Raw genomic sequence first — 23,471 nt, 5'->3', positions numbered from 1 at the left:
TTATTATTATTATTATTATTATTATTATTATTTTCAACTTAAAAAGCCCTGAAGGTTTCAGAAACCCGACTTCTCCCAGGTTTGGAGCATGAGCAGTTTGATCAGCATTCTAAGAGGAGCTGTGAGGACTGAGAGCTTTTCTTCTGCTCGACTCTCCCGCCCAGCTCACCGTCCTGCCCTCTGCACATTCCCATTTATTATTTACATGGGAAATAAAAATACAGTCCTGGCTTAGTGCTAGGCTATTAAACAAGCCCAGCAATACATGTGCTGCAACAGCGACTAACCTTAAACAAGTGCCAGATGTAAATAGCTAACATTACATAGACAGGAAAACACACTTATTTACAAGGTTAGATCCATTCTTGTATATTTTCAGTAGACACGAATACAGAACCAGACAAGGTCTTGTTTTTCATAAGTTTAAACAGAAGCACTCAGAAAGATCTGATTTATGTATTGGTTATCTGTTTATGTATTGGTTATCTGATTTATGTATTGGTTATCTGTTTATGTATTGGTTATCTGATTTATGTACTGGTTATCTATTTATGTATTGGTTATCTGATTTATGTATTGGTTATCTGATTATGCATTGGTTATCTGTTTATGTATTGGTTATCTGTTTCTGTATTGGTTATCTGATTATGCATTGGTTATCTGTTTATGCATTGGTTATCTGTTTCTGTATTGGTTATCTGATTATGCATTGGTTATCTGTTTATGTATTGGTTATCCATGGGACGTGATTTCAATTTGCAAATGTTACAATAATTAAATTCAGTTCTGTTTTATTTGTATAACGCTTTTAATAATGGACACTTTAGAAATGTATGAATTTAGGACAAAAATGTACATTAATAAATGTATCCCTAATGAGCAAGAGGCGAGAGGGGAAAGGAAAAACTCCCTGAGATGATATGAGGGGGGAAAAAACCTTGAGAAGAAACAGACTCAAAAGGGAACCCATCCTCAGTTACATTAATTATAAATAAATACATCCCTTCTATAACTGTGTAGTAGGCTACATGGTGAAAATTGGCAATTGTGTGACCAGGACATTCATTACAGTTTTCAAACGAAGTCTATTTGTTTTGTTGAACTTAAAAATATGTTCAAAATAATGTTGAATATGTTGGATTAGGTCTATTTGCACTTGTGAAATAATAATAATAATAATAATAATAATAATAATAATAATAATAATAATAATAAACTAGGCTATACAACTTATGCACAAAGGTTATTTCAGTGCTCAAAAGGAGTGAAATAACTAGCCTATATTAAGGTTATATAGTTTTATTTGGTTTGTAGACTGTTTACTAGAGAGGAGAAACAGCACACGGTTTAACAGAATCACGTGACAGATTGTCTTCATTTATATTGTTCTAATAATTAAGTGGAGTTGTGTCTTTTAATGAAATTTTATTTTTAAATGGGAGGGGTCATGAACATTTCAACATTATTTTTTTCTCTACACTACGTAGGCTATTCGTTTTGTAACCGAGAGTGTGTGTGTGTGTGTGTGTGTGTGTGTGTGTGTGTGAGAGAGAGAGAGAGAGAGAGAGAGAGAGAGAGAGAGAGAGAGAGAGAGAGAGAGATTTTATATATATATATATATATATATATATATATATATATATATATATATATATATATATATATATATATATAAAAATCAATAAAATTAACTTCAAATTTTGATGGTTAACTAATTTAATAAGTGATGCTTTTTTTGATTTGTAATGGGACTGGGAAAAAAATTAAATGCCCACATTCTTAATTCCAATTTCTGTTATGAGCATTTGATGAACATTTAATTATTCATCTTTTCACATTTTCAGACTTGTGTTCATCCTGACAGGCAGCTGGCTGGTAGACTCGGGGTGTTGGGTGTCATTTTTATTGGAGCAAAGCAAACATTTACTCTGCAGGCTATTTAAACGCACCGCCTCCTCTGTGCCCCCTCCCCCAAAACTCATCAGCCTTGTACTAACCATGCAAAAACATAGCACGCATCAGTGCTGAAGACCCGGTTAATACTTGAACATTTAAACAGTCTTTTTTTTTTTTTTTTTTTTAATGTACTTGAAATGTTTGTGTTCTGTTGCAAAATACTCATCACAAATTGTCTGTAGCCTAGAAAATATTTAGAAAATGCATCTGGAAATAGCATAAATAAAATTAAATATATTTCAATACGGAGAAAGAAAGCTTAAAACAACAACAACAACAACAACAACAACAACAATAATAATAATAATAATAATAATAATAATAATAATAATAATAAGTCTATCACCAGAATCTTAATTTATAAATATATTTCATGCGGAGAAAGAGCTTAAACTAAGAACAACAACAATAACAATAATAGCCTAATACTAATACTAATACTAATGCTAATACTACTACTACTACTACTACTACTACTAATAATAATAATAATAATAATAATAATAATAATAATAAATCTATCACCAGAATATTAAAACTTGTGTGCATGTCTCATATCAGGGATATTTGTAATACCTTGTTTGTTGGAAAGATAATAGTAATTGGAGTCAAATCAAACTATTGTATCTGTAATACTCTTTCAGTTCATTCTGTTCATTTAGTGGCTGTAGATTTTGTTGTTGTTATTATATGCACCATGCAGCACCACAAAGATGTTTGTAATGTTTGTGGTTAATACATTATTAATGTAAAATTCCCTTTTAGCCACTCATGTAAAAGAAAGTGATAATCTATTGAAACGCAGCCTTCCCATCACATTTATTTCAGAATTAATCTTAGCCAACACCTAGGCCTACACATGAAAATGCTCTTTTATTAGCTGATATGGTAGCAGAGGAGTGTCCAGGGTGCCACCACAAAATTATTATTCGCTACAGGCAGTTGCTGATGCTGATTGACGCGTCATTTCACCTCCTGTCGAAAGAAGAGGGGTTTTATTTTATGTTTTCAAATCAATGACAAGCCGAGGACAAGAGAATATGGCTGCAAGATATCGAAGAATAAGAAAACATCATATTTGAAGTAAGTTTTTAAGGTTTAGCATCAGATTTGTTTGTTAAATAACTTTTATGAGACGCTGTGTGAGTTAATACGGCTCCAATAGGTAATGTTAGGACGGCACATAAATGAGGCGATACAAGCGTGGATCCGTTTACTTCCGGTAGCTCTGTTTATTAAACAACATCCACCAGCCTTTAACAACGTGTGTGCTCCCACAGCTTCATCTCTGTATCTCCGCCGATTCACTACCGCACTGTCCCTGTTTGATCCACTGGCATTAAGTTGGCTTGATGTTGGACGTTCGATATTCACAGAAATGCGCAAATTAAGGGACCGTCTCTAAAGTTACATCCGGCATTGGTATATAGGATTCTAACTTCAATAGCATTTGAAGCCAATAACATACAGTATATGTTCATCTAGGTGTCAGCTATAATGCACACCTTTTACAATTTTGATATTTAATAAAATAAACTATGATACACAAAATATACCATAATTTAAAGCTGATTAGCATTTGAAGGGAATGACTCAGTGGAACAGGAAGGCAGAGCGTCCTCCTCAGCGAAACAGGAAGGCAGAGCGACGTCCTCAGCGGAACAGGAAGGCAGAGCGACATCCTCAGCGGAACAGGAAGGCAGAGCGACGTCCTCAGCGGAACAGGAAGGCAGAGCGACATCCTCAGCCGAATAGGAAGGCAGAGCGACGTCATCAGGGGAACAGGAAGGCAGAGCGACGTCCTCAGCGGAACAGGAAGGCAGAGCGACGTCCTCAGGGGAACAAGAAGGTAGAGCGACGTCCTCAGCGGAACAGGAAGGCAGAGCGACGTCCTCAGGGGAACAGGAAGGCAGCGCGAAGTCCTCAGCAGAACAGGAAGGCAGAGCAACATCCTCAGGGGAACAGGAACACGGTTGGCCATGTCAGCAGACTCAGGTGCCACCATAACGTTGTTGGTCATGACATTGACCTCAGACTGGAGTACGGTTTGGGAGACTGTGTTGTCGACCTCAGACTGGAACTGGGCATAGGAGGTCACCTCGTTGTCCTCTAGCAAGAACTTGACTTTGGAGGCCATCTCAGCAACCTTGGACAGGAACTTGTCTTGAGAGGCCATCTCATCGACCTTGAACAGGAACTTGGCTTGAGAGGTTGTCTCGTCGACGTCAGACAGGAACTTGCCGTGCTCTGTGAGGTTCGGGTGTGGGGTTGTTTCTTCCGCACTGCAGAGAGATGACATGATATCCCCAGCCTGGCTTGAATGTGGAGCGATGGCTACTGCACAAACTCAAGGCAGATCCTAAGGGGGAAGTGACATTCCCCATGAAGTTAGAGGGGGGAGCGATGCTCTCCATAAGGTCTGAGGGAGGAGTGAAGTTCTCTGCAAGGCCAAGGGGAGGAGCACATACAGTCGCTCCCTTCAATGTTATATCATTCCCTTCAAATGTTATTGAGCTGTAAATTATGGTATATTTTGTGTATGAATCCATACGGTATAAAAACCTCACAAAGTTTAGATATGATTTGACAGTTTATTTTATTACATATCAAAATCTAAAAGGTGTGCATTATAGATGACACCTAAATGAACACTTTACAGTTGGTTTTGTGACTGTAAGTCATTCCCTTCAAATGCTATTGAGCTTTAAATTATAGTACATTAAAATCTAAAAGGTGTGCGTTATAACAGACACCTAGATGAACACTATACAGTTGGTTTTATGACTGTATGTCATTCTCTACAAATGCCATTGAAGTTAGGAACGCATACCAATGTCGTATGTAACTTTAGAGACGGTCCCTAAATTTGCGCATTTCTGCAAATATCGAACGTCAAGCCAACTTTATACCAGTGTTAGCTTTATACCAGTATTAACTTTATACCGGTGTTAACTTTATGCCAGTGTTAACTTTATACCAGTGTTAGCTTTATACCAGTATTAACTTTATGCCAGAGTTACTTTATACCAGTGTTAACTTTATGCCAGAGTTACTTTATACCAGTGTTAACTTTATACCAGTGTTAACTTTATGCCAGTGTTAACTTTATGCCAGAGTTAACTTTATACCGGTGTTAACTTTATATCGGTGTTAACTTTATGCCAGTGTTAACTTTATACCAGTGTTAGCTTTATACCAGTATTAACTTTATGCCAGAGTTACTTTATACCAGTGTTAACTTTATGCCAGAGTTACTTTATACCAGTGTTAACTTTATACCAGTGTTAACTTTATGCCAGAGCTAACTTTATAGCAGTGTTAACTTTATATCGGTGTTAACTTTATGCCAGTGTTAACTTTATGCCAGAGTTAAATTTATACCGGTGTTAACTTTATGCCAGAGTTAACTTTATACCATTGTTAACATTATGCCAGACTTACTTTATACCAGTGTTAACTTTATGCCAGTGTTAACTTTAAGCCAGAGTTAACTTTATGCCAGAGCTAACTTTATAGCAGTGTTAACTTTATAGCAATGTTAACTTTATGCCAGTGTTAACTTTATGCCAGAGTTACTTTATACCAGTTTTAACTTTATGCCAGAGTTACTTTATACCAGTGTTAACTTTATACCGGTGTTAACTTTATGCCAGAGTTAACTTTATACCGGTGTTAACTTTATGCCAGTGTTAACTTTAGCCATAGTTAACTTTATGCCAGAGTTAACTTTATACCAGTGTTAACTTTATGCCAGAGCTAACTTTATACCAGTGTTAACTTTATACCAGTGTTAACTTTATGCCAGAGTTACTTTATACCAGTGTTAACTTTATGCCAGTGTTAACTTTATGCCAGTGTTAACTTTATACCGGTGTTAACTTTATGCCAGAGTTAACTTTATGCCAGTGTTAACTTTAGGCCAGAGTTAACTTTATGCCAGAGCTAACTTTATACCAGTGTTAACTTTATGTTAACTTTATGCCAGAGTTAACTTTATGCCAGAGTTACTTTACACCAGTGTTAGCTTTATACCGGTGTTAACTTTATACCAGTGCTAACTTTATACTGGTGTTAACTTTATGCCAGTGTCAACTTTATACCAGTTTTAACTTTATGCCAGAGTTACATTATACCAGTGTTAACTTTATGCCAGTGTTAACTTTATATCAGTGTTAACTTTATACTGGTGTTAACTTTATGCCAGTGTTAACTTTATACCAGTTTTAACTTTATGCCAGAGTTACATTATACCAGTTTTAACTTTATGCCAGAGTTACTTTATACCAGTTTTAACTTTATACCAGTTTTAACTTTATGCCAGAGTTACATTATACCAGTGTTAACTTTATGCCAGAGTTACTTTATACCAGTTTTAACTTTATACCAGTTTTAACTTTATGCCAGAGTTACTTTATATTAGTGTTAGCTTTATGCCAGTGTTAACTTTATACTGGTGTTAACTTTATACCAGTGTTAACTTTATACCGGTTTTAACTTTATGCCAGAGTTACTTTATATCAGTGTTAACTTTATGCCAGAGTTAACTTTATACCAGTTTTAACTTTATGCCAGAGCTAACTTTATACCAGTGTTAACTTTATACCGGTGTTAACTTTATGCCAGTGTTAACTTTATACTGGTGTTAACTTTATGTTAACTTTATGCCAGAGTTAACTTTATACTAGTGTTAGCTTTATGCCAGTGTTAACTTTATACCGGTGTTAACTTTATACCAGTGTTAACTTTATACCGGTTTTAACTTTATGCCAGAGTTACTTTATATCAGTGTTAACTTTATGCCAGAGTTAACTTTATACCAGTTTTAACTTTATGCCAGAGCTAACTTTATACCAGTGTTAACTTTATACCGGTGTTAACTTTATGCCAGAGTTAACTTTATGCCAGTGTTAACTTTATGCCAGAGTTAACTTTATGCCATAGTTAACTTTATACTGGTGTTAACTTTATGTTAACTTTATGCCAGAGTTAACTTTATACCAGTTTTAACTTTATGCCAGAGTTACTTTATACCAGTGTTAACTTTAGGCCAGAGTTACTTTATACCAGTTTTAACTTTAGGCCAGAGTTACTTTATACCAGTTTTAACTTTAGGCCAGAGTTACTTTATACCAGTTTTAACTTTAGGCCAGAGTTACTTTATACCAGTTTTAACTTTAGGCCAGTGTTACTTTATACCAGTGTTAACTTTAGGCCAGAGTTACTTTATACCAGTTTTAACTTTAGGCCAGAGTTACTTTATACCAGTTTTAACTTTAGGCCAGAGTTACTTTATACCAGTTTTAACTTTAGGCCAGAGTTACTTTATACCAGTTTTAACTTTAGGCCAGTGTTACTTTATACCAGTTTTAACTTTAGGCCAGAGTTACTTTATACCAGTTTTAACTTTAGGCCAGAGTTACTTTATACCAGTTTTAACTTTAGGCCAGAGTTACTTTATACCAGTTTTAACTTTAGGCCAGAGTTACTTTATACCAGTTTTAACTTTATGCCAGAGTTACTTTATACCAGTTTTAACTTTAGGCCAGAGTTACTTTATACCAGTTTTAAATTTAGGCCAGAGTTACTTTATACCAGTTTTAACTTTAGGCCAGAGTTACTTTATACCAGTTTTAACTTTAGGCCAGAGTTACTTTATGCCAGTTTTAACTTTAGGCCAGAGTTACTTTATGCCAGTTTTAACTTTAGGCCAGAGTTACTTTATGCCAGTTTTAACTTTAGGCCAGAGTTACTTTATACCAGTTTTAACTTTAGGCCAGAGTTACTTTATACCAGTTTTAACTTTAGGCCAGAGTTACTTTATACCAGTTTTAACTTTAGGCCAGAGTTACTTTATACCAGTTTTAACTTTAGGCCAGAGTTACTTTATACCAGTTTTAACTTTAGGCCAGAGTTACTTTATACCAGTTTTAACTTTATGCCAGAGTTACTTTATACCAGTTTTAACTTTATGCCAGAGTTACTTTATACCAGAGCTAACTTTATGCCAGAGTTACTTTATACCAGAGCTAACTTTATGCCAGAGTTACTTTATACCAGTTTTAACTTTATGCCAGTTACTTTATACCAGAGCTAACTTTATATGCCAGTGTTAGATCTGTCTATGACTAACAGTATAAACGGTACTCTCTGTATTACCAAATATAACCATATTGCACATATCCCAATGCTACCATGACACTACCAGTTCATCGGATTAGAGAGATTGGTTTGCAATTGATCATAACAATACTTACGCCTACATCTGTGCTAGTAAGACATGCATATACCGTGCAGTGTGTAAGTTACAGTATACAAATGTTTAGTTAATGTGGGGAAATAGGCTACAGATGTCAGTGTTCAGAGAGTTAACATTTAGCAGTTTGTTATTGATTAGCTAGCTCAGTTACTTCAGTTCAGAGGAGGGCTAGCAATGATCAAACTGCTAAATGTTAACTTCAAGTATTTTTAATGTACTGTTATGAAAATGAGAATTTGTAATTAAGATAAAAATGCTGGTAATTGGATGATTAGATGTAACCATAGACTGTTACATTTTTGCACAGGATCAGTTTAACATGAAAAGAAAGGGGAAGATATCAGAGTTATTATTATTACAAACAGATGGATCAGGTGCAAACAGCCCTGTCTGCCTGATTCCTGCTATATCTAATTACAGTGTGTGTGTGTGTGTGTGTGTTTTTGTGTGTGTGTGTGTGTGTGTGTGTGTGTGTGTGTGTGTGTGTGTGTGTGTGTGTGTGTGAAGGTGAGTCTATTTGTAAATAAACAAAGACAAACCCTTGTTTAAACAATCAGTCTAACAGGGCATAGCTGGGCAAGAAACACCTGTTAGTCACATGTTCCAGTAATTTTGATCACTTAAAAAATGGGTGGGTTCAAACAAATGGTGCCATGTTCTATTTTAATTTAGTAACACATCTAGATATAAATAGGAAATGTTGAGTTGAAATTCTGATCTATTGTTTTTTGTCAATAGATAAATCTATTGTCTATCTCAAACTCAAATGTCTTCAATGTATAGCAACAAAAACAATAATTGGCCTTGCCATTCCAATACTTTCGGAGGGAACTGTACACTCACAATTCACTTTGTTAGGAACACCTGCACATTTATGCAGTTATCTAATCAGCCTAATCATGTTGCAGCAGTGCAATGCATAAAATCATGAAGATACAGGTCAAAAGCTTCAAGTAATGTTCACATCAAACATCATCAAGCATTTGCTTACCATGCCCTCGTGGTTTTGAGTCCTGAGTTGAACAGCAGTCAGCTGGGCTCAGGAAATAATACCAGTAGTATATGAACACCCTATAAAATAATTTTGCGCCATTTTTAAATTGAAATAATTTTACTAAAAATATGCTCCCCTAGGAGTTATGTTATAAATCTGACAGATTGTGCACAATACCATTTTAAGGGGAAAACTTAATAGCATTGAATGAGCTATACATGACCCTTAAAAAAGTGAATGTATGGTAAAAATATAATTTGTGACAGACACTCGAGTTATTCCTTAGATTTATTTACATACATATTTATTGATTTATGTGATTTATTTAAACAGTTATTCCACAGAGTTATTGCATCTGAACGGCAAAGGTTTTAAAGGGGTCCACCCCCCCCATTTGGGTCCATTTAGGCAATTTCTCCTGGAGCCATAGGAGTTTGAAGAATGACCCCCACATCACATGGAACAACTCTTCAAGTGGGCTCACAGATGACTAGCCTCACTGATTGACCTGCGCAGTCAGTGCAATAGTTTGATGGACATGTTGACAGTGCATACACACAAGAGTGTGTCGCCTACACCCAGGAGCGGTGCAGCAGATTTGGGAAAAGCTTCATAGGCACAGGTGGACCTCTTTGCCCATGTAGTCATCTCAGTATTGAGTGTAGCTCTCTCTAGTGGAGCAGGATGGCCCTCTGGGACAGGACACACTAGACTTGTGCCCTACTGTACATGTATGTGTTTCTACCTCTTTCAGTGTCCACATTGAGCAGAACTCAGAAGTTGAACCACAGAGTTCTACTGGTGGCCCCAAAATGGTCCACAACAACCTGGTTCCCACTGTTACTCTTGCTAGTTATTGGGACCTGCTGACTTCCTCTCAGACTTTTTGTCTCAGATGAACGGAGAGGTGTGGCATCATTAACTGTGATACCTGTGATTTCACCGTGGACTGTGGAGTGGCAAACAGCTAGATACCCCAGTACAGACTTTGTACAGAATTGTTCCGGGAATGTTGTGTGCCCTGCCAAGTGGTCCTGGTGCGCTGCTCAGTGTCTTGTGGCGAAACCTAGGAAACCCAGGTTTCTGAATCAGGCAATTGAGTTTGCTGTGATTAACTTAAATAAATTTTATTTGTGAATTTGCACTGCACATGAACAACTCTACTCTTTCATTTTAAACTCACTTTTACAAACAAGTCTGCCATTATTGTACGTGGAGGAAATAGATGTTAATTGCAACTAAGCTCTTTGACCGATGCATCCTGATGTTCTCGTTCTGCTGCTTTAACATCAACTACAAGAGGTAAGAGGTAACATAACAGAGGTGAGAAGAATATTTCGGGTTTCCCCCCCATATTTTTATGATTGTATTTAATTCATTAGTAATATGGTCTCCTTTGGTACAAATATTGATATCAATAGTAAATCTCAAGTCAAGATTCAGTTAATTTTTTTTTTTATTTCATGGAAATACAATGCAATTTTCAATCCATTTGCACAACCATTTGTTGTACATTTCATTATGTTTTTCCTTTTTCTATTTTAAAACACTTGATCACTTGTACAACAATATGAACAAAAATCCATGTCACAATAAGATCCAAGATGACAATAAGTTACACCCGTCATGCCAGCATTAAAAGCAAAGCCTCAGAATTTTCATTTCATTTTTATCATTAAACAATTGAAGCCCTCCAAGGCGCAAGGAAAACGGTGTATGTGAACAGAGACTTGGAAAAAGAACCCTTACTTTACTAAGTACTTTAAAAGAGAAAGGTATGTAAAAGATCCGGAACTCAGGAAAGAGATGAGTTCATGAGGATTCACTCACAACAGTAGCTTTATGTCTTATAACTGTCCTTATGTACAGAAAATGGAAGTTTAAAGGTCATTTTCCTCTAACAATGTGTTCCACGGCATATGATGGGAAACTGAAATATAGGATATTTCCTCTAAATGAAATCAAGAGGTATTTAAAAAGAAATCCTTCATCCTCCACTGCAACACAACTGTGAAATTTAGATTATGTGAGTTCACAATGCTAAACATTTCCACTGGTTAAATACACACTTTGAATTAAAACATTATTAGCCCAGACAAGCTGTCCATAAACTGAGACGTTAATAATTGCAACCATTGGTGGGGGCTTGTTTTCTGTAGATTAGGCAAATACTCAGGACATATTACATTATAAAAAAATGAACACGTACCACAGGAAATACTTAATTTTGTCTGACATTTAAGATGGGAAAATAGAAGATATAATACACTTTAAAAACAATTCAGAAATGCAGAGTTAACTGGGTAATGGAGGAAACAGAATATGGTGATCTTTTAAAAATGTGCCAAAGAATATACGAATGATAAATAAATATGCAAACTAGATTAACACTTTAGTGTCCATTAACCAGATTCTTTTTGCTCCTATGTCTTTAGGCGCATACATTAAAAATTAAAAGATGAATTTAGTTGAAAGTGGTGGACAAGTGAAAGGTGAAAACCTTTTTAAAAAATGGACATGCAAAAAACCCCCAAGAAACAAACAAAAAACCACCATAAAAATCACAATATTTTTTTATATATATGTGCTCTGGTTAATTTAATAGTTATATTTAAATTTGTTACTCTTTACTTTACCATAATTTGCCTTGTGTTTTATAGGCAGGACCTGGTGTGATACCTAAGGAATCTTATTAGGTCATCCAGAATCGAGGTTCACAAAACAGTGGATAAGGCCTTCAGTTCACTTGAGGATCTAATTTGGACATGTGTGGAGGTATGTCTGCCACTGTTAAAACAGTGGTCGAGAAAACGCTTGTAAATTACCTTTACCTTTTAAGCGTGTATGTTTGAAAACCAGCCGACACCAGAGGAAAGCGTGTGGAAAGTGGTCGGTTGTGGGGGTTTTAACATGTGGTTGCCAGGGACTGGTGTATAGGAGGCTGGAAACAGCGAACATGCTCGACTGTAGAACTGTCCGTCTCAACAGCCTTCATGTACTTGTTGAGAATGGCAAAGATCTCGTTGTTGAGGATCTGGTACTTTCGGATGCGGTCAGCCATTTTCTTCAAGGGCTGTAAATCAAAGGCATGGAAACTGTTAAATAAGATATTATACAATGTTGAAAAGTTTCAGCATTATTCAATCTTTTTTTTTTTTTTTCAGTTTACTTTACACTATGCTGATAACTATTGCTGAAACAGATGCTCAGAAAAAAATGTTTCTTTGATTTGTTTTGTAATCAACCAACAAGAGCTGTATTTTCACAGCAAAGGCAAAACTAAAATGGCAGCATACTACTAATCTGATTTTTAGCTGATTTTTTTTCCCCATGTTTCTGCCAAGTTGCATTTCATGGAGCTCAGGTGCTTGAAAAGCATTAACCCTTGTTGGCCCAGTGCCCTTTTGGAATTTTTCTGTGCTTGACTGAGGCCCATATCAAATCAAATGAAATAATTATTTAAATAAAAGCCAACGATTGCTGACTGTCAGTTTACATCATGTGACCTGACGTTTCACTGCAGCTACAGTCTACAAGCCTACATCTGCAAGGTGAAAGTGGTGAGTTTCATTTTAGTTTGAACACCTACTGCGTGTGTACTTAGAAAAAGTGTTCCATGCTGTTGCAATGTAGTTAGCATTTTAAATCAAAGATGGGTTGTGTTTAGTTCACGTTTCAATTTGAAATTTAATTTGGACATTAATTTGTTTATGTGCATTATATTCTTTTCCACTATTCAACATATTCAATATTTATCCATCCTTTTATAGTTAGTACAAAGATGCCTGAAAAAGAAAGAAGGTGAAAAATAAAGAAAACCAAAAGCATCCTCGAACAACCTGAGACAAGTATGCATTGGTATAATCTTGAAATAATTATAGCAATTATATTTATTTTTGCACAATTTTATGTTGTGCCATAGTTGGAGTTTTAAAATCTTGATCCTTTACACACCAGTTAGTTCTGGTCCACTAATTTGATTGGACAAGCATTCCAAAAGTGCTGATATTTAGTACAACAGTACTGGGACATTTCACTGTTTGTATCATTCCACACATATTAATTCCACTTCTAGCAATAGTTCATTACACTGAAACCCTTACTACACTTACTACAGGCTGTCAGTCAGTCTGTGTGTTGGCATGGCAACACACAACACCCTATCTAGCTGGGGCTCCTCTGGGAACTATTTTAGTTGTTGGGGCAAAAATAAACTAAATATTTGTCTGAAATATTTTGTCTGCAGGGTCAGTTACTCTATATTAATTTATTGTTTATTGAACTGTTGTATAAAAGCAATATCACACTTGCGATCATGTTGTTGTACTGGATATCAGCACAGCTGTGATTTAGCCGCAGGGACCTGAAGTGCTGCAGGTAATCATTATGCACATTTCTGATGCAAATAAAAATTGAAGATGGGTATACAGGTATAAATGAGACATCGGTAAAAGTTGTCTACTGTTAGACATTTTAAAATTGACTTTTTAATCACAGTTGAGTAATTCATGTAAATCAAAGGTAACCAAAAAAAAAAAGGCACTTGAGTAATAAGTTTTGTATTGCTTTTCCATAAAAATGTGTATAATATGACATAATTACCATGAAATATTTAGAAAATATACTGATATTAAAGTTTAGCTAAAGCTCCCATCATATCACTTTAATAACTCCACAAGGTCATAGAGGACACCTACCATGTTGTTGATGACACTTACCACGTTCTTGATGATCTCGTCCTTGCCATCCTGTCTCTGGACCTTCAGCAGGTGGTAGCAGAAATCAAAGAGGTCGAAGCGCCTCTGCTGGCCCAACAGCACGATGATGGCACAGCCAGCCCAGTTTAATCCATCCCCAAAACACTGCCTAAACACAGAGTTGCACCATACAGTAACATGCTCAGTAGACTCAAGAAAGACCAACCTAATATTCCTGAAATCTCTATCGCACAAAAGATCACTGTAAGAAGTACAGGGTGTATCATGTGGAACACGCACTATTACTGGCATTTAATGTTTCATTGTTTTTGTGTTTGTGTCTCTGTCAAAGTTATTGTAATTTCAGCGACATACTCTGCTGTGAACTCGTGTGTGCCCACTGGGATACAGTAGACAAACTGCATGGCGCTCCAGAGCCGGTGGAACTCCATGCACTCGTCCACGTGCATGACACCATTGCTGGGTGGAGGGCCACGCCACACACTGTCTTGCAGAAAGCTGCGGATGCGCGTGAGGATGACCTCGAACATTGACAAGCCACAGCACAGCCTCTCCTTGGTCAGCAGGTCTCCCTCTCGTGCGATAGCAATTTGCTGTCAGGAAGATCGCCATATAAGTACTATGCACTGAAAACAAGCAGCTTTTTTGCAGCACATATTTCACTTTCCATGCTGAGTGACATCACAGCGCCACACCCAACAAATATTTGTCTCTCACCTGTGGAGTGCCAAGTCTCTCAATGAGAGGAACCAAGTGCAGAGGAGCATACTTCGCTTCCAGCCTCTTCATCCTCACCTCCAACCTCTCACCCTCTACAGACCAAGCAATAGCATTGGATAAAGCTCAGCATTCGAAGCTGCTTTACTGCTTTACTCAGCAAGAGTCGAGCATAATTATTCATAATCTGTTTTGTTCTTCACCTTTAATGTAGACTCTGGGGAGAATGTTCTGGAATGGAGCTGCATGAAGGAGGTCACAGACTTCTTCCTGGGACTAAAATGAAAACAAACCACCAGAGAAACCTAGTGAGCAACATAACTACTTAACAGAGGTGAAATCCTGGGTCCACTGTGAAATTAAAGAAACCACACAAACAGCAAAATGGATGTCATCCAGTGATTATATACGGTACTGTACGTATGATGTAAAATGTATGTCAAATCCATGGTGCACACACAGGACAAAACTTGGTTTTAAGCCCTAACTACAGTCCAGCTTGTTAAAAAACAAAAATTGGCACATTTTTAAAAAATCATAAAACCTATAATACACTCAGTTGATAGTTTATTACATACACCTACCTTATAGCTATATGCATTAATCATTTTTTCAAGTACACCTACAGCATAGGTCACTGTGTAGTATATAATACTGTAGCCCATCTGTTGCAGCCTCTACACCATCCATCAGTGTAAACGAAGTACCATAGGACCATCAGTGAGCAGATATTATTCAGGGGGTGTTTCAGTGATAAATATGTAGCAGTTGTATGTTAGTGTGCATGTGGTGATCGCACAAGTGGATCAGACACAAATGCTGCTGGACATTTTATGCGCTGTATATACTTACACTTTATTACACACAAACTTTGTCAGTACACCATGCCATGAAGGTGTACAGTTAGAGACTGTAGCTTATTTTTTCTATGCACAATTTGCGCTGATCATCCTTTAACCGCAGTGTTAGTTTCTCATCAGAGCAATGGTCCTATGGGGAACCATTTCCACGGATGGTTGGAGTAGAGAGGGGCTGACGAACTGTACATAGCAGCAGATGGACTATAGTCAGTAATTATTAGAGATACACAGATGTATCAGCCAATAATCGGTATCGGCCGATAAAGGCAATTTTTCACACTATTGGCTACATTATGAGCCTAACAGGAGGTTTTTTAGAATTCAGTCAATGTTAATATGAATTAATAACATTCATTTTAGTAATTATACACTTGCAAAGAGCAACTTTAGGGTAGCTCTACACGTTACAACGGTGGAGTGCAGATAACGAAGGTGTACCTAATAAATTAACAGCCAGACATGGTTAGATTAGGAAATGCTATTTTAATTGTATGGCTTCAGGAATTTGAGCAGTGATTAAAACACATGAACTCTCAGGGGGCTTTCACACTGGCAGTTTAGTCCAAAACTGAGCACGAAAAATTGCATGAAACATTAGCTGTCATGCAGATGGAGAAGCGCACCACAGTACAGAACCCGAGACTACCTGTAGGAGGTGGTACAAGTTTGGCTGCATTGGACCCATGTTGCGGGTCCACACTTGTTCAGCAAGTAAAGTAACCTGCGCATGTGTTTTAGCTGATGACGACATCATTAGTTTCCACAACACACGTGCACCCTGAGTGGCAAACGTGCCCAGTGTGAGAACCACCTCACAGGCAGACAGAAACACTTGATATCATAGCATAAAATACAGAATTCACGCATTTGAAGGAAATGGACCCTGGAATGAATTACAAGATGTGATTAGTTTTAGTGAAATGAGGGCACACTGATTTTGTCATGTCACGTCGAACAAAATAATAAACCAAGCAATACGCAGATTTGTGCCCTGTGCAGAACGGTGTCGAGGGATCAGCGTGCAGTGATCGGCTATCACAAAGTACACTTCAAAATAAGATACATTTAACACAGACATAAAAGGCAAGCATCAGAATATTGTAACTGACTAATGAATACAGGATCAGCGCATCAGAGCAAGACAATCACGAGCAGCCAGAAAGCGTTCCATTCTGCCATGGATTCAGAGGACACGAAGGACAAGAAGAAGAATTTCACTTTGTTTAGTGGTATGTGGGGCTGGGATCAAAATGAGCTGCAATTTGTACTTGCTGACGAATGCCCTGGAGAGAATCTAATTGTAATGACTGTAAAGACTGGAGACTCTTGTAGAGGGACTGAGGTGCACTCCTGTATGCAGACTTCCAACTTCAATTCAGAGCAACTTTGAAGTTTGATGAACCAAATAAAATATGCAAATCTAAAACTAAGCTCTTTGGGCTGTTTTGTCTATGCTTTACCATCTTTATTTGTCACATACACATTATAGTACAGTGAAATTCTTTTCTTTGCATATTCCAGCTTGTTAAGAATATTGCACCCCTGGAGTATGCAGTTAAGGTGCATGCTCAAGAGCTTGCTGACAGCTCGGTAGTGCTCGGGCTTGAACCCTGACCTTCTGATCAGTACTGCAGAGCCTTAACCACCCACTGTGCCACCACGGCAGTGCTTTTTTTTCTTCTTTCTTCTTTACTGTGTAGGGGGACTGTGTGCTCATGGGTCCAATACCCAGGCAAATTTCCAACTGTTTCAGACATGAATTTTTTGTTATGGTTCATCTAACATGTCTTGTAGTATTGCTCTGAATCTAGAAAGAATCTTAAGATAAGGCGGCAATATGGTGACCCTCAGGGCTACTGAGAAGTAGCAAGATTAATTAAAAATCAAATAACCCATTTATACCCACAATACACCAGTTGTTAATCCTAACAAATTTATAGCTGCCAATCAATTCTTTCCTACTGTTTGTGCACGACACTGCCTCAATGTTTCAGTATTTTATTACATGTTCCGCCCACAAATTAGATGTGGTTTTTCATCATTTAGTGAACAAAACATCCACAAACAGAAATAAATGTTCACATTTTTTTTTTTATTATCACATTATTTTTTATCGTAAAATCATTGTTGCGGCCCTTGTTGAACAACATGATACTAACTTTGCTTAGTCAGTTGTCTGGGGACTGTGATCATCTTATCTTTGAATCCATGGCAGAATAGGACACCAGGAACAATATGTAAAGTGAAACAAAGCGACAGCGACCAGAGACGGTGTGCTATTGGTCTTGTGTGGTTTTGTTACATGAGTTAGATCTAATTCCTTACCACCTTTGGTTGTTGCCAGCGTGTAATGAAAAATAAAGTTGCGTTTTAGAGGCAGAGGGCAGCACTATTTTCTACTAACACATCATTGGCATCCACACAGTAATGAAGCACACACACACACACACACACACACACACACACACACACAGATTAATCATTGCACACATTGTACAGGGTGACAACTATGTACAATGAATCAGGAGAAAATACTGCTTTTCGAACAGTACCTCAGCTAACATTACTCATGAAAACCCCTTTAACAGATGAAATCCTCTGACAGAAACTAGTATTGGCTAAGAGCTGCCAAGAATTTACAAAGCTATAAGAAACTCTCCCAGAAAAGAGAACTGATTTTTGTGGAAGCAATGCACAAATGTGCCATGCAGACTGTATATTGCAATAAGTCTGAGAAAGACAGCAAACTTTAAAAGGAAGCAAAAACAGACACAGAAACATAATAGAATAGAGCTTGGTGATAAGTAAAAATAATACATTTTTAAAATAAATTCACATTTATCCCAAAAATATTATACAGTAGAAAATACAGAGTTTACATGCAACAATATATTTACTTATGTCATGGTCTGTCCAAATACTCGATTGTGATTAGCTGGAAGGTGTGCACAGGTAGTTCCAATCAGTTTAATCACTGTTCTAAATTAATGTGCTGCGTATTAACAACTGTAACCATAGTAACATACAGTTACAATTGCATAGAGCAGTTAAATTCAGAGCTTCATTATTAATAGAGATGCGGCACAGATGCAGGTCATCATTATAATCATTATTTATTATAACCATCCAAATAAATGTAATCTCTGTGTATGATTTAGAGCGGGCACAATTCTAGATCTAACGACCTGTATATAAAATAAATAATGAAAATGAACTGTTATTTTTATATTTCAATGAAATTTTGCACGGCAAACATCAATGACAGCTTTAACTTGTCAGTGCTGGCAAGTGACCACGGTATAAGCAGAATAATCCATGGCTAGGTGTGCGTCACACAATTTAACGCACTCCGCGGAGGCAACCACACCGTGCATTAAAGTCATGTAATGCACAACTAGCTGTGGATTATTCCTTATATAAAACCTTCATATCTAAAAATAGTAATTAAATATTTATAATTAAGTAATTATAATAACGAAGTGAAAGGTACAGAATGTGTAGCATCCTACCAGAGCTTGCTCAATAAGGAGGCAGAAGAGGATTGCATTGCCAACCTCCCTTAGGCTCTGAAACACATCAGTCTTCAGCTCAGCGTATTCAATTATATCCTTGAGCTGGTGGTGGAAAAACTCCAGGATACCTGGAAAGAAAAAACAAACAAACAAACAAACAAACAAAAAAAACATACCCCATAATAAAGAATGAGAACTGTGAAGGACACAAGAAAATAAATTTTAAAAGATCGCAAGTTTCGCAAGTAGCTTCTGCTTAATTTTTTTTTTTTTTTTTTTTTTTTTTTACAAATTTAAGGAAAATATTAAAACTAATAATGAGTCTTTTAATCGCTGGCAATCATCATGATAATCACAGAACTAATGCAGATTTGCACACTGCAGTTTGTTGGTTGTAATTATCATGAATATGACGTAGATGAAAAATAAAGAAGACAGCTGTAATCCGAGAGTGAGCCATCCTACCTGGTGATCCATACTCATGGCGAGGCAGACGGCAGATCTTAGGCATCACCTCTATCAGCGTCTTCACATACTGAAGAATGGTGCCCTGGAGCTGAATAGCACAGCAGGTGACACACCAAAAGTCAAAAATAGACATGGGGCTAATGCAAACTGCTTACATAGAGATAAACTGCTATAGAAGAGAAAATGATATCCCACTGACAAAAACTGTTAAATTATCACTACCAAGCTCTTGACAATTTTCAGCAGCTCCTCCATCACTACGGCGATGCCCTGGTAACCAAGGAGACGGCAGATGGTTTTGAAATGCGGGGGACCCACAAAGTTCCTGTAGGAACTGTAGATGTGGGAGTATGCAATGTTCAAAGGCTGTAAATCAGAGAATAACATTTCAAATATCATTTCACACACAATATCCTCAAACAGCACATCATATGGTAAGAGTTTTACTTACAAAAAACCCCCATCATATTGCAAAAAAAGAATAACATATTCAGTACTGTGCAAGTCTAAGGCACATGCAAAGAAATGCTATAAAGCAAAGATGCCTTCAAAAAATAATGAAATTAAATGTTTCAGTAAACAATAATAAATGAAAATAAGTCAATATTTGGTGTGACAACCTTTTGGTTTTTAAGACAATACTGTACAATCAGTAGTCTCAGGTAGACCTGTCACGATAACTGCGTTTTTTTGTACGATATATTGTCCCAGAAATAATTGCGATATTATTAAGCGATATTATTGGCATTTAAATTTGATGCCTCTGATACAATTACAATTTTCACTTAAATATTTCCAAAATTCTAATTACATTCAAATTTTAAAGACATTATATCAGTTAGGGGAAACACTAGTGAACACCAAATATTTAAATCAACAGTCCACAAGAGGGTGCAATGAATAAATACAAACCAAACAGCACCATGTTATTTTGTTTACTGCAAAGAACAAACCTGGCTGTTAACAAATCACAAGATTTAACTAAGACTTTCAGGCCAGTTCCAGTGTTAATTTTCACACTGTTTTTGTCTTCTGATGAAATTATCCCAATATTTCATCACTGTCATGTTTATTCATTTTAGTCACTATTACTCTGACTAAAATAGCATTGAATATTAGTGAACAGCATTTTAGTTGATGCCAATATTGCAAAAATGAAACCAAATATTCACACATTTTAGATATTAACTTAAACATGTATCAACAAAAACATGAGAAAACTGCCCTTGTTGTGAAAACCTGATCTCGTGAAATAATAACGTTACAATGCGTACACAATAGTAATACAATATTGTGAATTCTTTATGCTTCAGTTCTTCATCGTCTGTGTTTAGTGTGTTCTTACGGAAAGCGTGTATTCACGAAGTGACTTATCGTTCTACCAAGTGCCTTACTTACGTTCAAGTTCCCTGGTGCATTTGTGTCAGAAGCAGGTTGTAATATTAAGTTTGTGTTGTGTAAATATCTGATTAATCTCATATGTGTATAGGATATGTTTGGGTGAATTCATTAACCCGCTAGTAAAGCGCTTCAGTTTACCGCTGTTCATTCACTGTTCAGCTTCTCACTGCTCATTCAGCTGTTCACGCACATCAATCACCAACATTATTGACTATGACTGGATTATCTGTACCACTACAACTATTCTTTCTAGATTTTTCTGCTTCAAAAAATATTGTTAGTGCATGGTTAACATCCTGCGTGTTGTTTTTTCAAAAGTATGTTTTAATTCAAATCTGTGCTAGTGTGTGCTACACATCTTAAATTTGAGTGTGCATTCGAATGTACATTATCTTTAATTCGATGAATATTCAAAGTTAAAATTTTATTTTGACAGCACTAGAGCAGACGAGATGACAGAAGCAGCACGAATGGATAAAATGTTACATTCATTCTTATGTAAACAAACACGCATGCAATAACAAACACAAGGGCAATAACGAGTTCAGCAAAAATGATTGCGGTCATGTCCATATATCATACGGTAAGTCGGTAATGTAAGTATTTTGACAGGCCTAGTTTCAGGTACAATGTGCAGTTTTATAAAGAAATTTGCTAGCAAGTTTTACACAGTATCTTGGAGAAGCTACCACGGTTCTTCTGGAAACTTTGACTGCTGCACTTGCTTTTTTTCTTTTGCATGCAAAACATTCATTATGTTGTTTGTCTGAAAAGTGCTCTAATAATATGTTACATAATATGTTGCTTTCTTTACCAACATACAAACATGTTTCTGTAACATATTTTTTGTTGGAAAAGTAATGTTTGGAAATATAAAATGTTTTTTTACCGACTCAATAATGCAGGCAGCATAAAGTAAACATGCATATGTAGATTTTTGCCATATTGAGATATTAGAAAACAGCAGTCAAACATTTACCCAGATAAACCTTTTCCAGATGAAGTAATTATTACAAATTACCACTCAGTGGGTGATTATAGATGGAGAATTACAGCAGTAGTTGTATTATTATTAGTAGTACTATTTAGCTTCATACAACTAGAATCCTTTAATATTTACACTTAAATCAAGAAGCAGGTCTCTGCTTAGCACTGCCAGTATAATATTAATAGACTTTAATTAAACACACCATTAAAGTCATTAGATCATTAAAGTGATTACTTTGACATGGAATGCACCGGTTCTTTTTAAGATTAGTCATTAAAACTGCAAATCTAACTTTGACCTGGCAATACATTCACAGTGGATCAAGACTGCTCTGTACCACAACTGATGGATATTTTAAATGTACTCTTCCTGATACTTGTAAATACAAATTTATAAATTTACCGGTGAATTTACCATCAGCTCTATAGAGTTTTTAAACGTGAAACTTTATAAACTTTATACTATCATTGAGATAATCATGATTTATATTCTAAACCTAGTATTGTATGAAGGCAGGCAAGCTACATTGGTGCCTAAATATTTATATTCACTGGCACATTAAAAATCATTGAATACTGTTTTTTTTTTTTAATGCTATTTGTGTTTGGGTGATAAAATCTCACAATGTTATAAACAGTCAAAGAAAGGCCATATGACTTGTATAAACTTATATAACTGATCTTATTTGATCAAATTTTATTTCATTTTATTAAACCAGATACAGTATGCTTCTGAATGTAGCAATGCTGAGCTCTCTTTTGATCAGTATAGCCTTTAAAACTAGCTGGAAAGGGAAGTACCTGTAAAATGCACGCAAACTGGAGGGCTATGCCACTAGAGACATGTAAAATATATCAACACACCACACAATGACACACAACTTGTGTGGAAACAAAAGCATCATGGAAGCTCCACCTTGTCATTCCTACAGTACATGCTTTTCTAGCACTAGCAATGTTCAGGAGTTGTTTATGTTGCCAGGAAGATGCTGATGTCAATCAGTAAGCAAACTGACATGCCCACACAGTTCTAATCAGGTAGAACATCAGACTTTTTTGCAGATGTGACCTTAGTTGGAGATTGGTCACCGGTAAATGTTTATTAAATGACGCATGTTTAGTATCACAATTGTTTAAAACATTCAAAAGCATGTTGCCAGGGGCTTTAATGTTTTTAAACACAACATATTTGATGATCATACAGGTGTGACAGTGCTAAAACTTACCTTAGAGCCGTAAAGGTAGTAAGGCTGAACGTTGGCAGGCTTGTCTCGCTGAGGCTCTTGGGTAAAGGGAATTGCTGTGCGCACAAATCTGCCCCATAACGTAAAACTCAATGAACAAGGAATTACAACTGATATAGTCACATAGAATTATTGATCTGCAGCGAATCTGCACAGACCTGTTGGTGGAGCCATTGTAGCAGTAGTTTGGCAAGAAATCAAAGTTGAGCTCCCAGAAGACGTGCAGCGTGATGCGGCCGTATGGAGCAGACACGTTGTGGTTGGCCTCCCGGAACATGGCGTCAAAACTGTCTAGGGTCATGTGTTTGGACAACAGTCGATGAGTCAGTCGGTTTATTTCCAGCAGCCACTCGAGCTC

The 23,471-nt window shown here is 36.6% G+C and overlaps 1 protein-coding gene and 1 long non-coding RNA gene across 2 annotated transcripts in view; one reads left to right on the top strand and one right to left on the bottom strand.

Moving 5' to 3' along the window:
• Positions 1-2,858: 2,858 nt before the first annotated feature.
• Positions 2,859-12,096, top strand: LOC128633466 (uncharacterized). The gene is made up of 2 exons (XR_008396856.1): positions 2,859-3,039; positions 11,867-12,096. It is a non-coding gene; the product is annotated as an uncharacterized LOC128633466 (long non-coding RNA).
• The window catches only part of cyfip2 (cytoplasmic FMR1 interacting protein 2), a 51,501-nt gene continuing 38,674 nt past the window's right edge, over positions 10,645-23,471 (bottom strand). The window contains exons 20-29 of the mRNA XM_017474943.3: positions 23,272-23,471; positions 23,096-23,183; positions 19,704-19,847; positions 19,479-19,569; positions 19,011-19,141; positions 14,845-14,917; positions 14,642-14,736; positions 14,279-14,517; positions 13,925-14,072; positions 10,645-12,279 (exon numbers count right to left, since the gene is read on the bottom strand). Of these exons, the coding sequence (XP_017330432.1) occupies positions 12,112-12,279; positions 13,925-14,072; positions 14,279-14,517; positions 14,642-14,736; positions 14,845-14,917; positions 19,011-19,141; positions 19,479-19,569; positions 19,704-19,847; positions 23,096-23,183; positions 23,272-23,471 (1,377 nt within the window). The 3' untranslated portion in view covers positions 10,645-12,111. The remainder of the gene's footprint in view (positions 12,280-13,924; positions 14,073-14,278; positions 14,518-14,641; positions 14,737-14,844; positions 14,918-19,010; positions 19,142-19,478; positions 19,570-19,703; positions 19,848-23,095; positions 23,184-23,271) is intronic.

This window comes from Ictalurus punctatus, chromosome 8 (genome assembly GCF_001660625.3).
Source record: "Ictalurus punctatus breed USDA103 chromosome 8, Coco_2.0, whole genome shotgun sequence".
Lineage (NCBI taxonomy): Eukaryota > Metazoa > Chordata > Actinopteri > Siluriformes > Ictaluridae > Ictalurus > Ictalurus punctatus.
The sequence above is the reverse complement of the archived record's forward strand: the minus strand, read 5'-3'. Positions and strand labels throughout refer to the sequence as shown.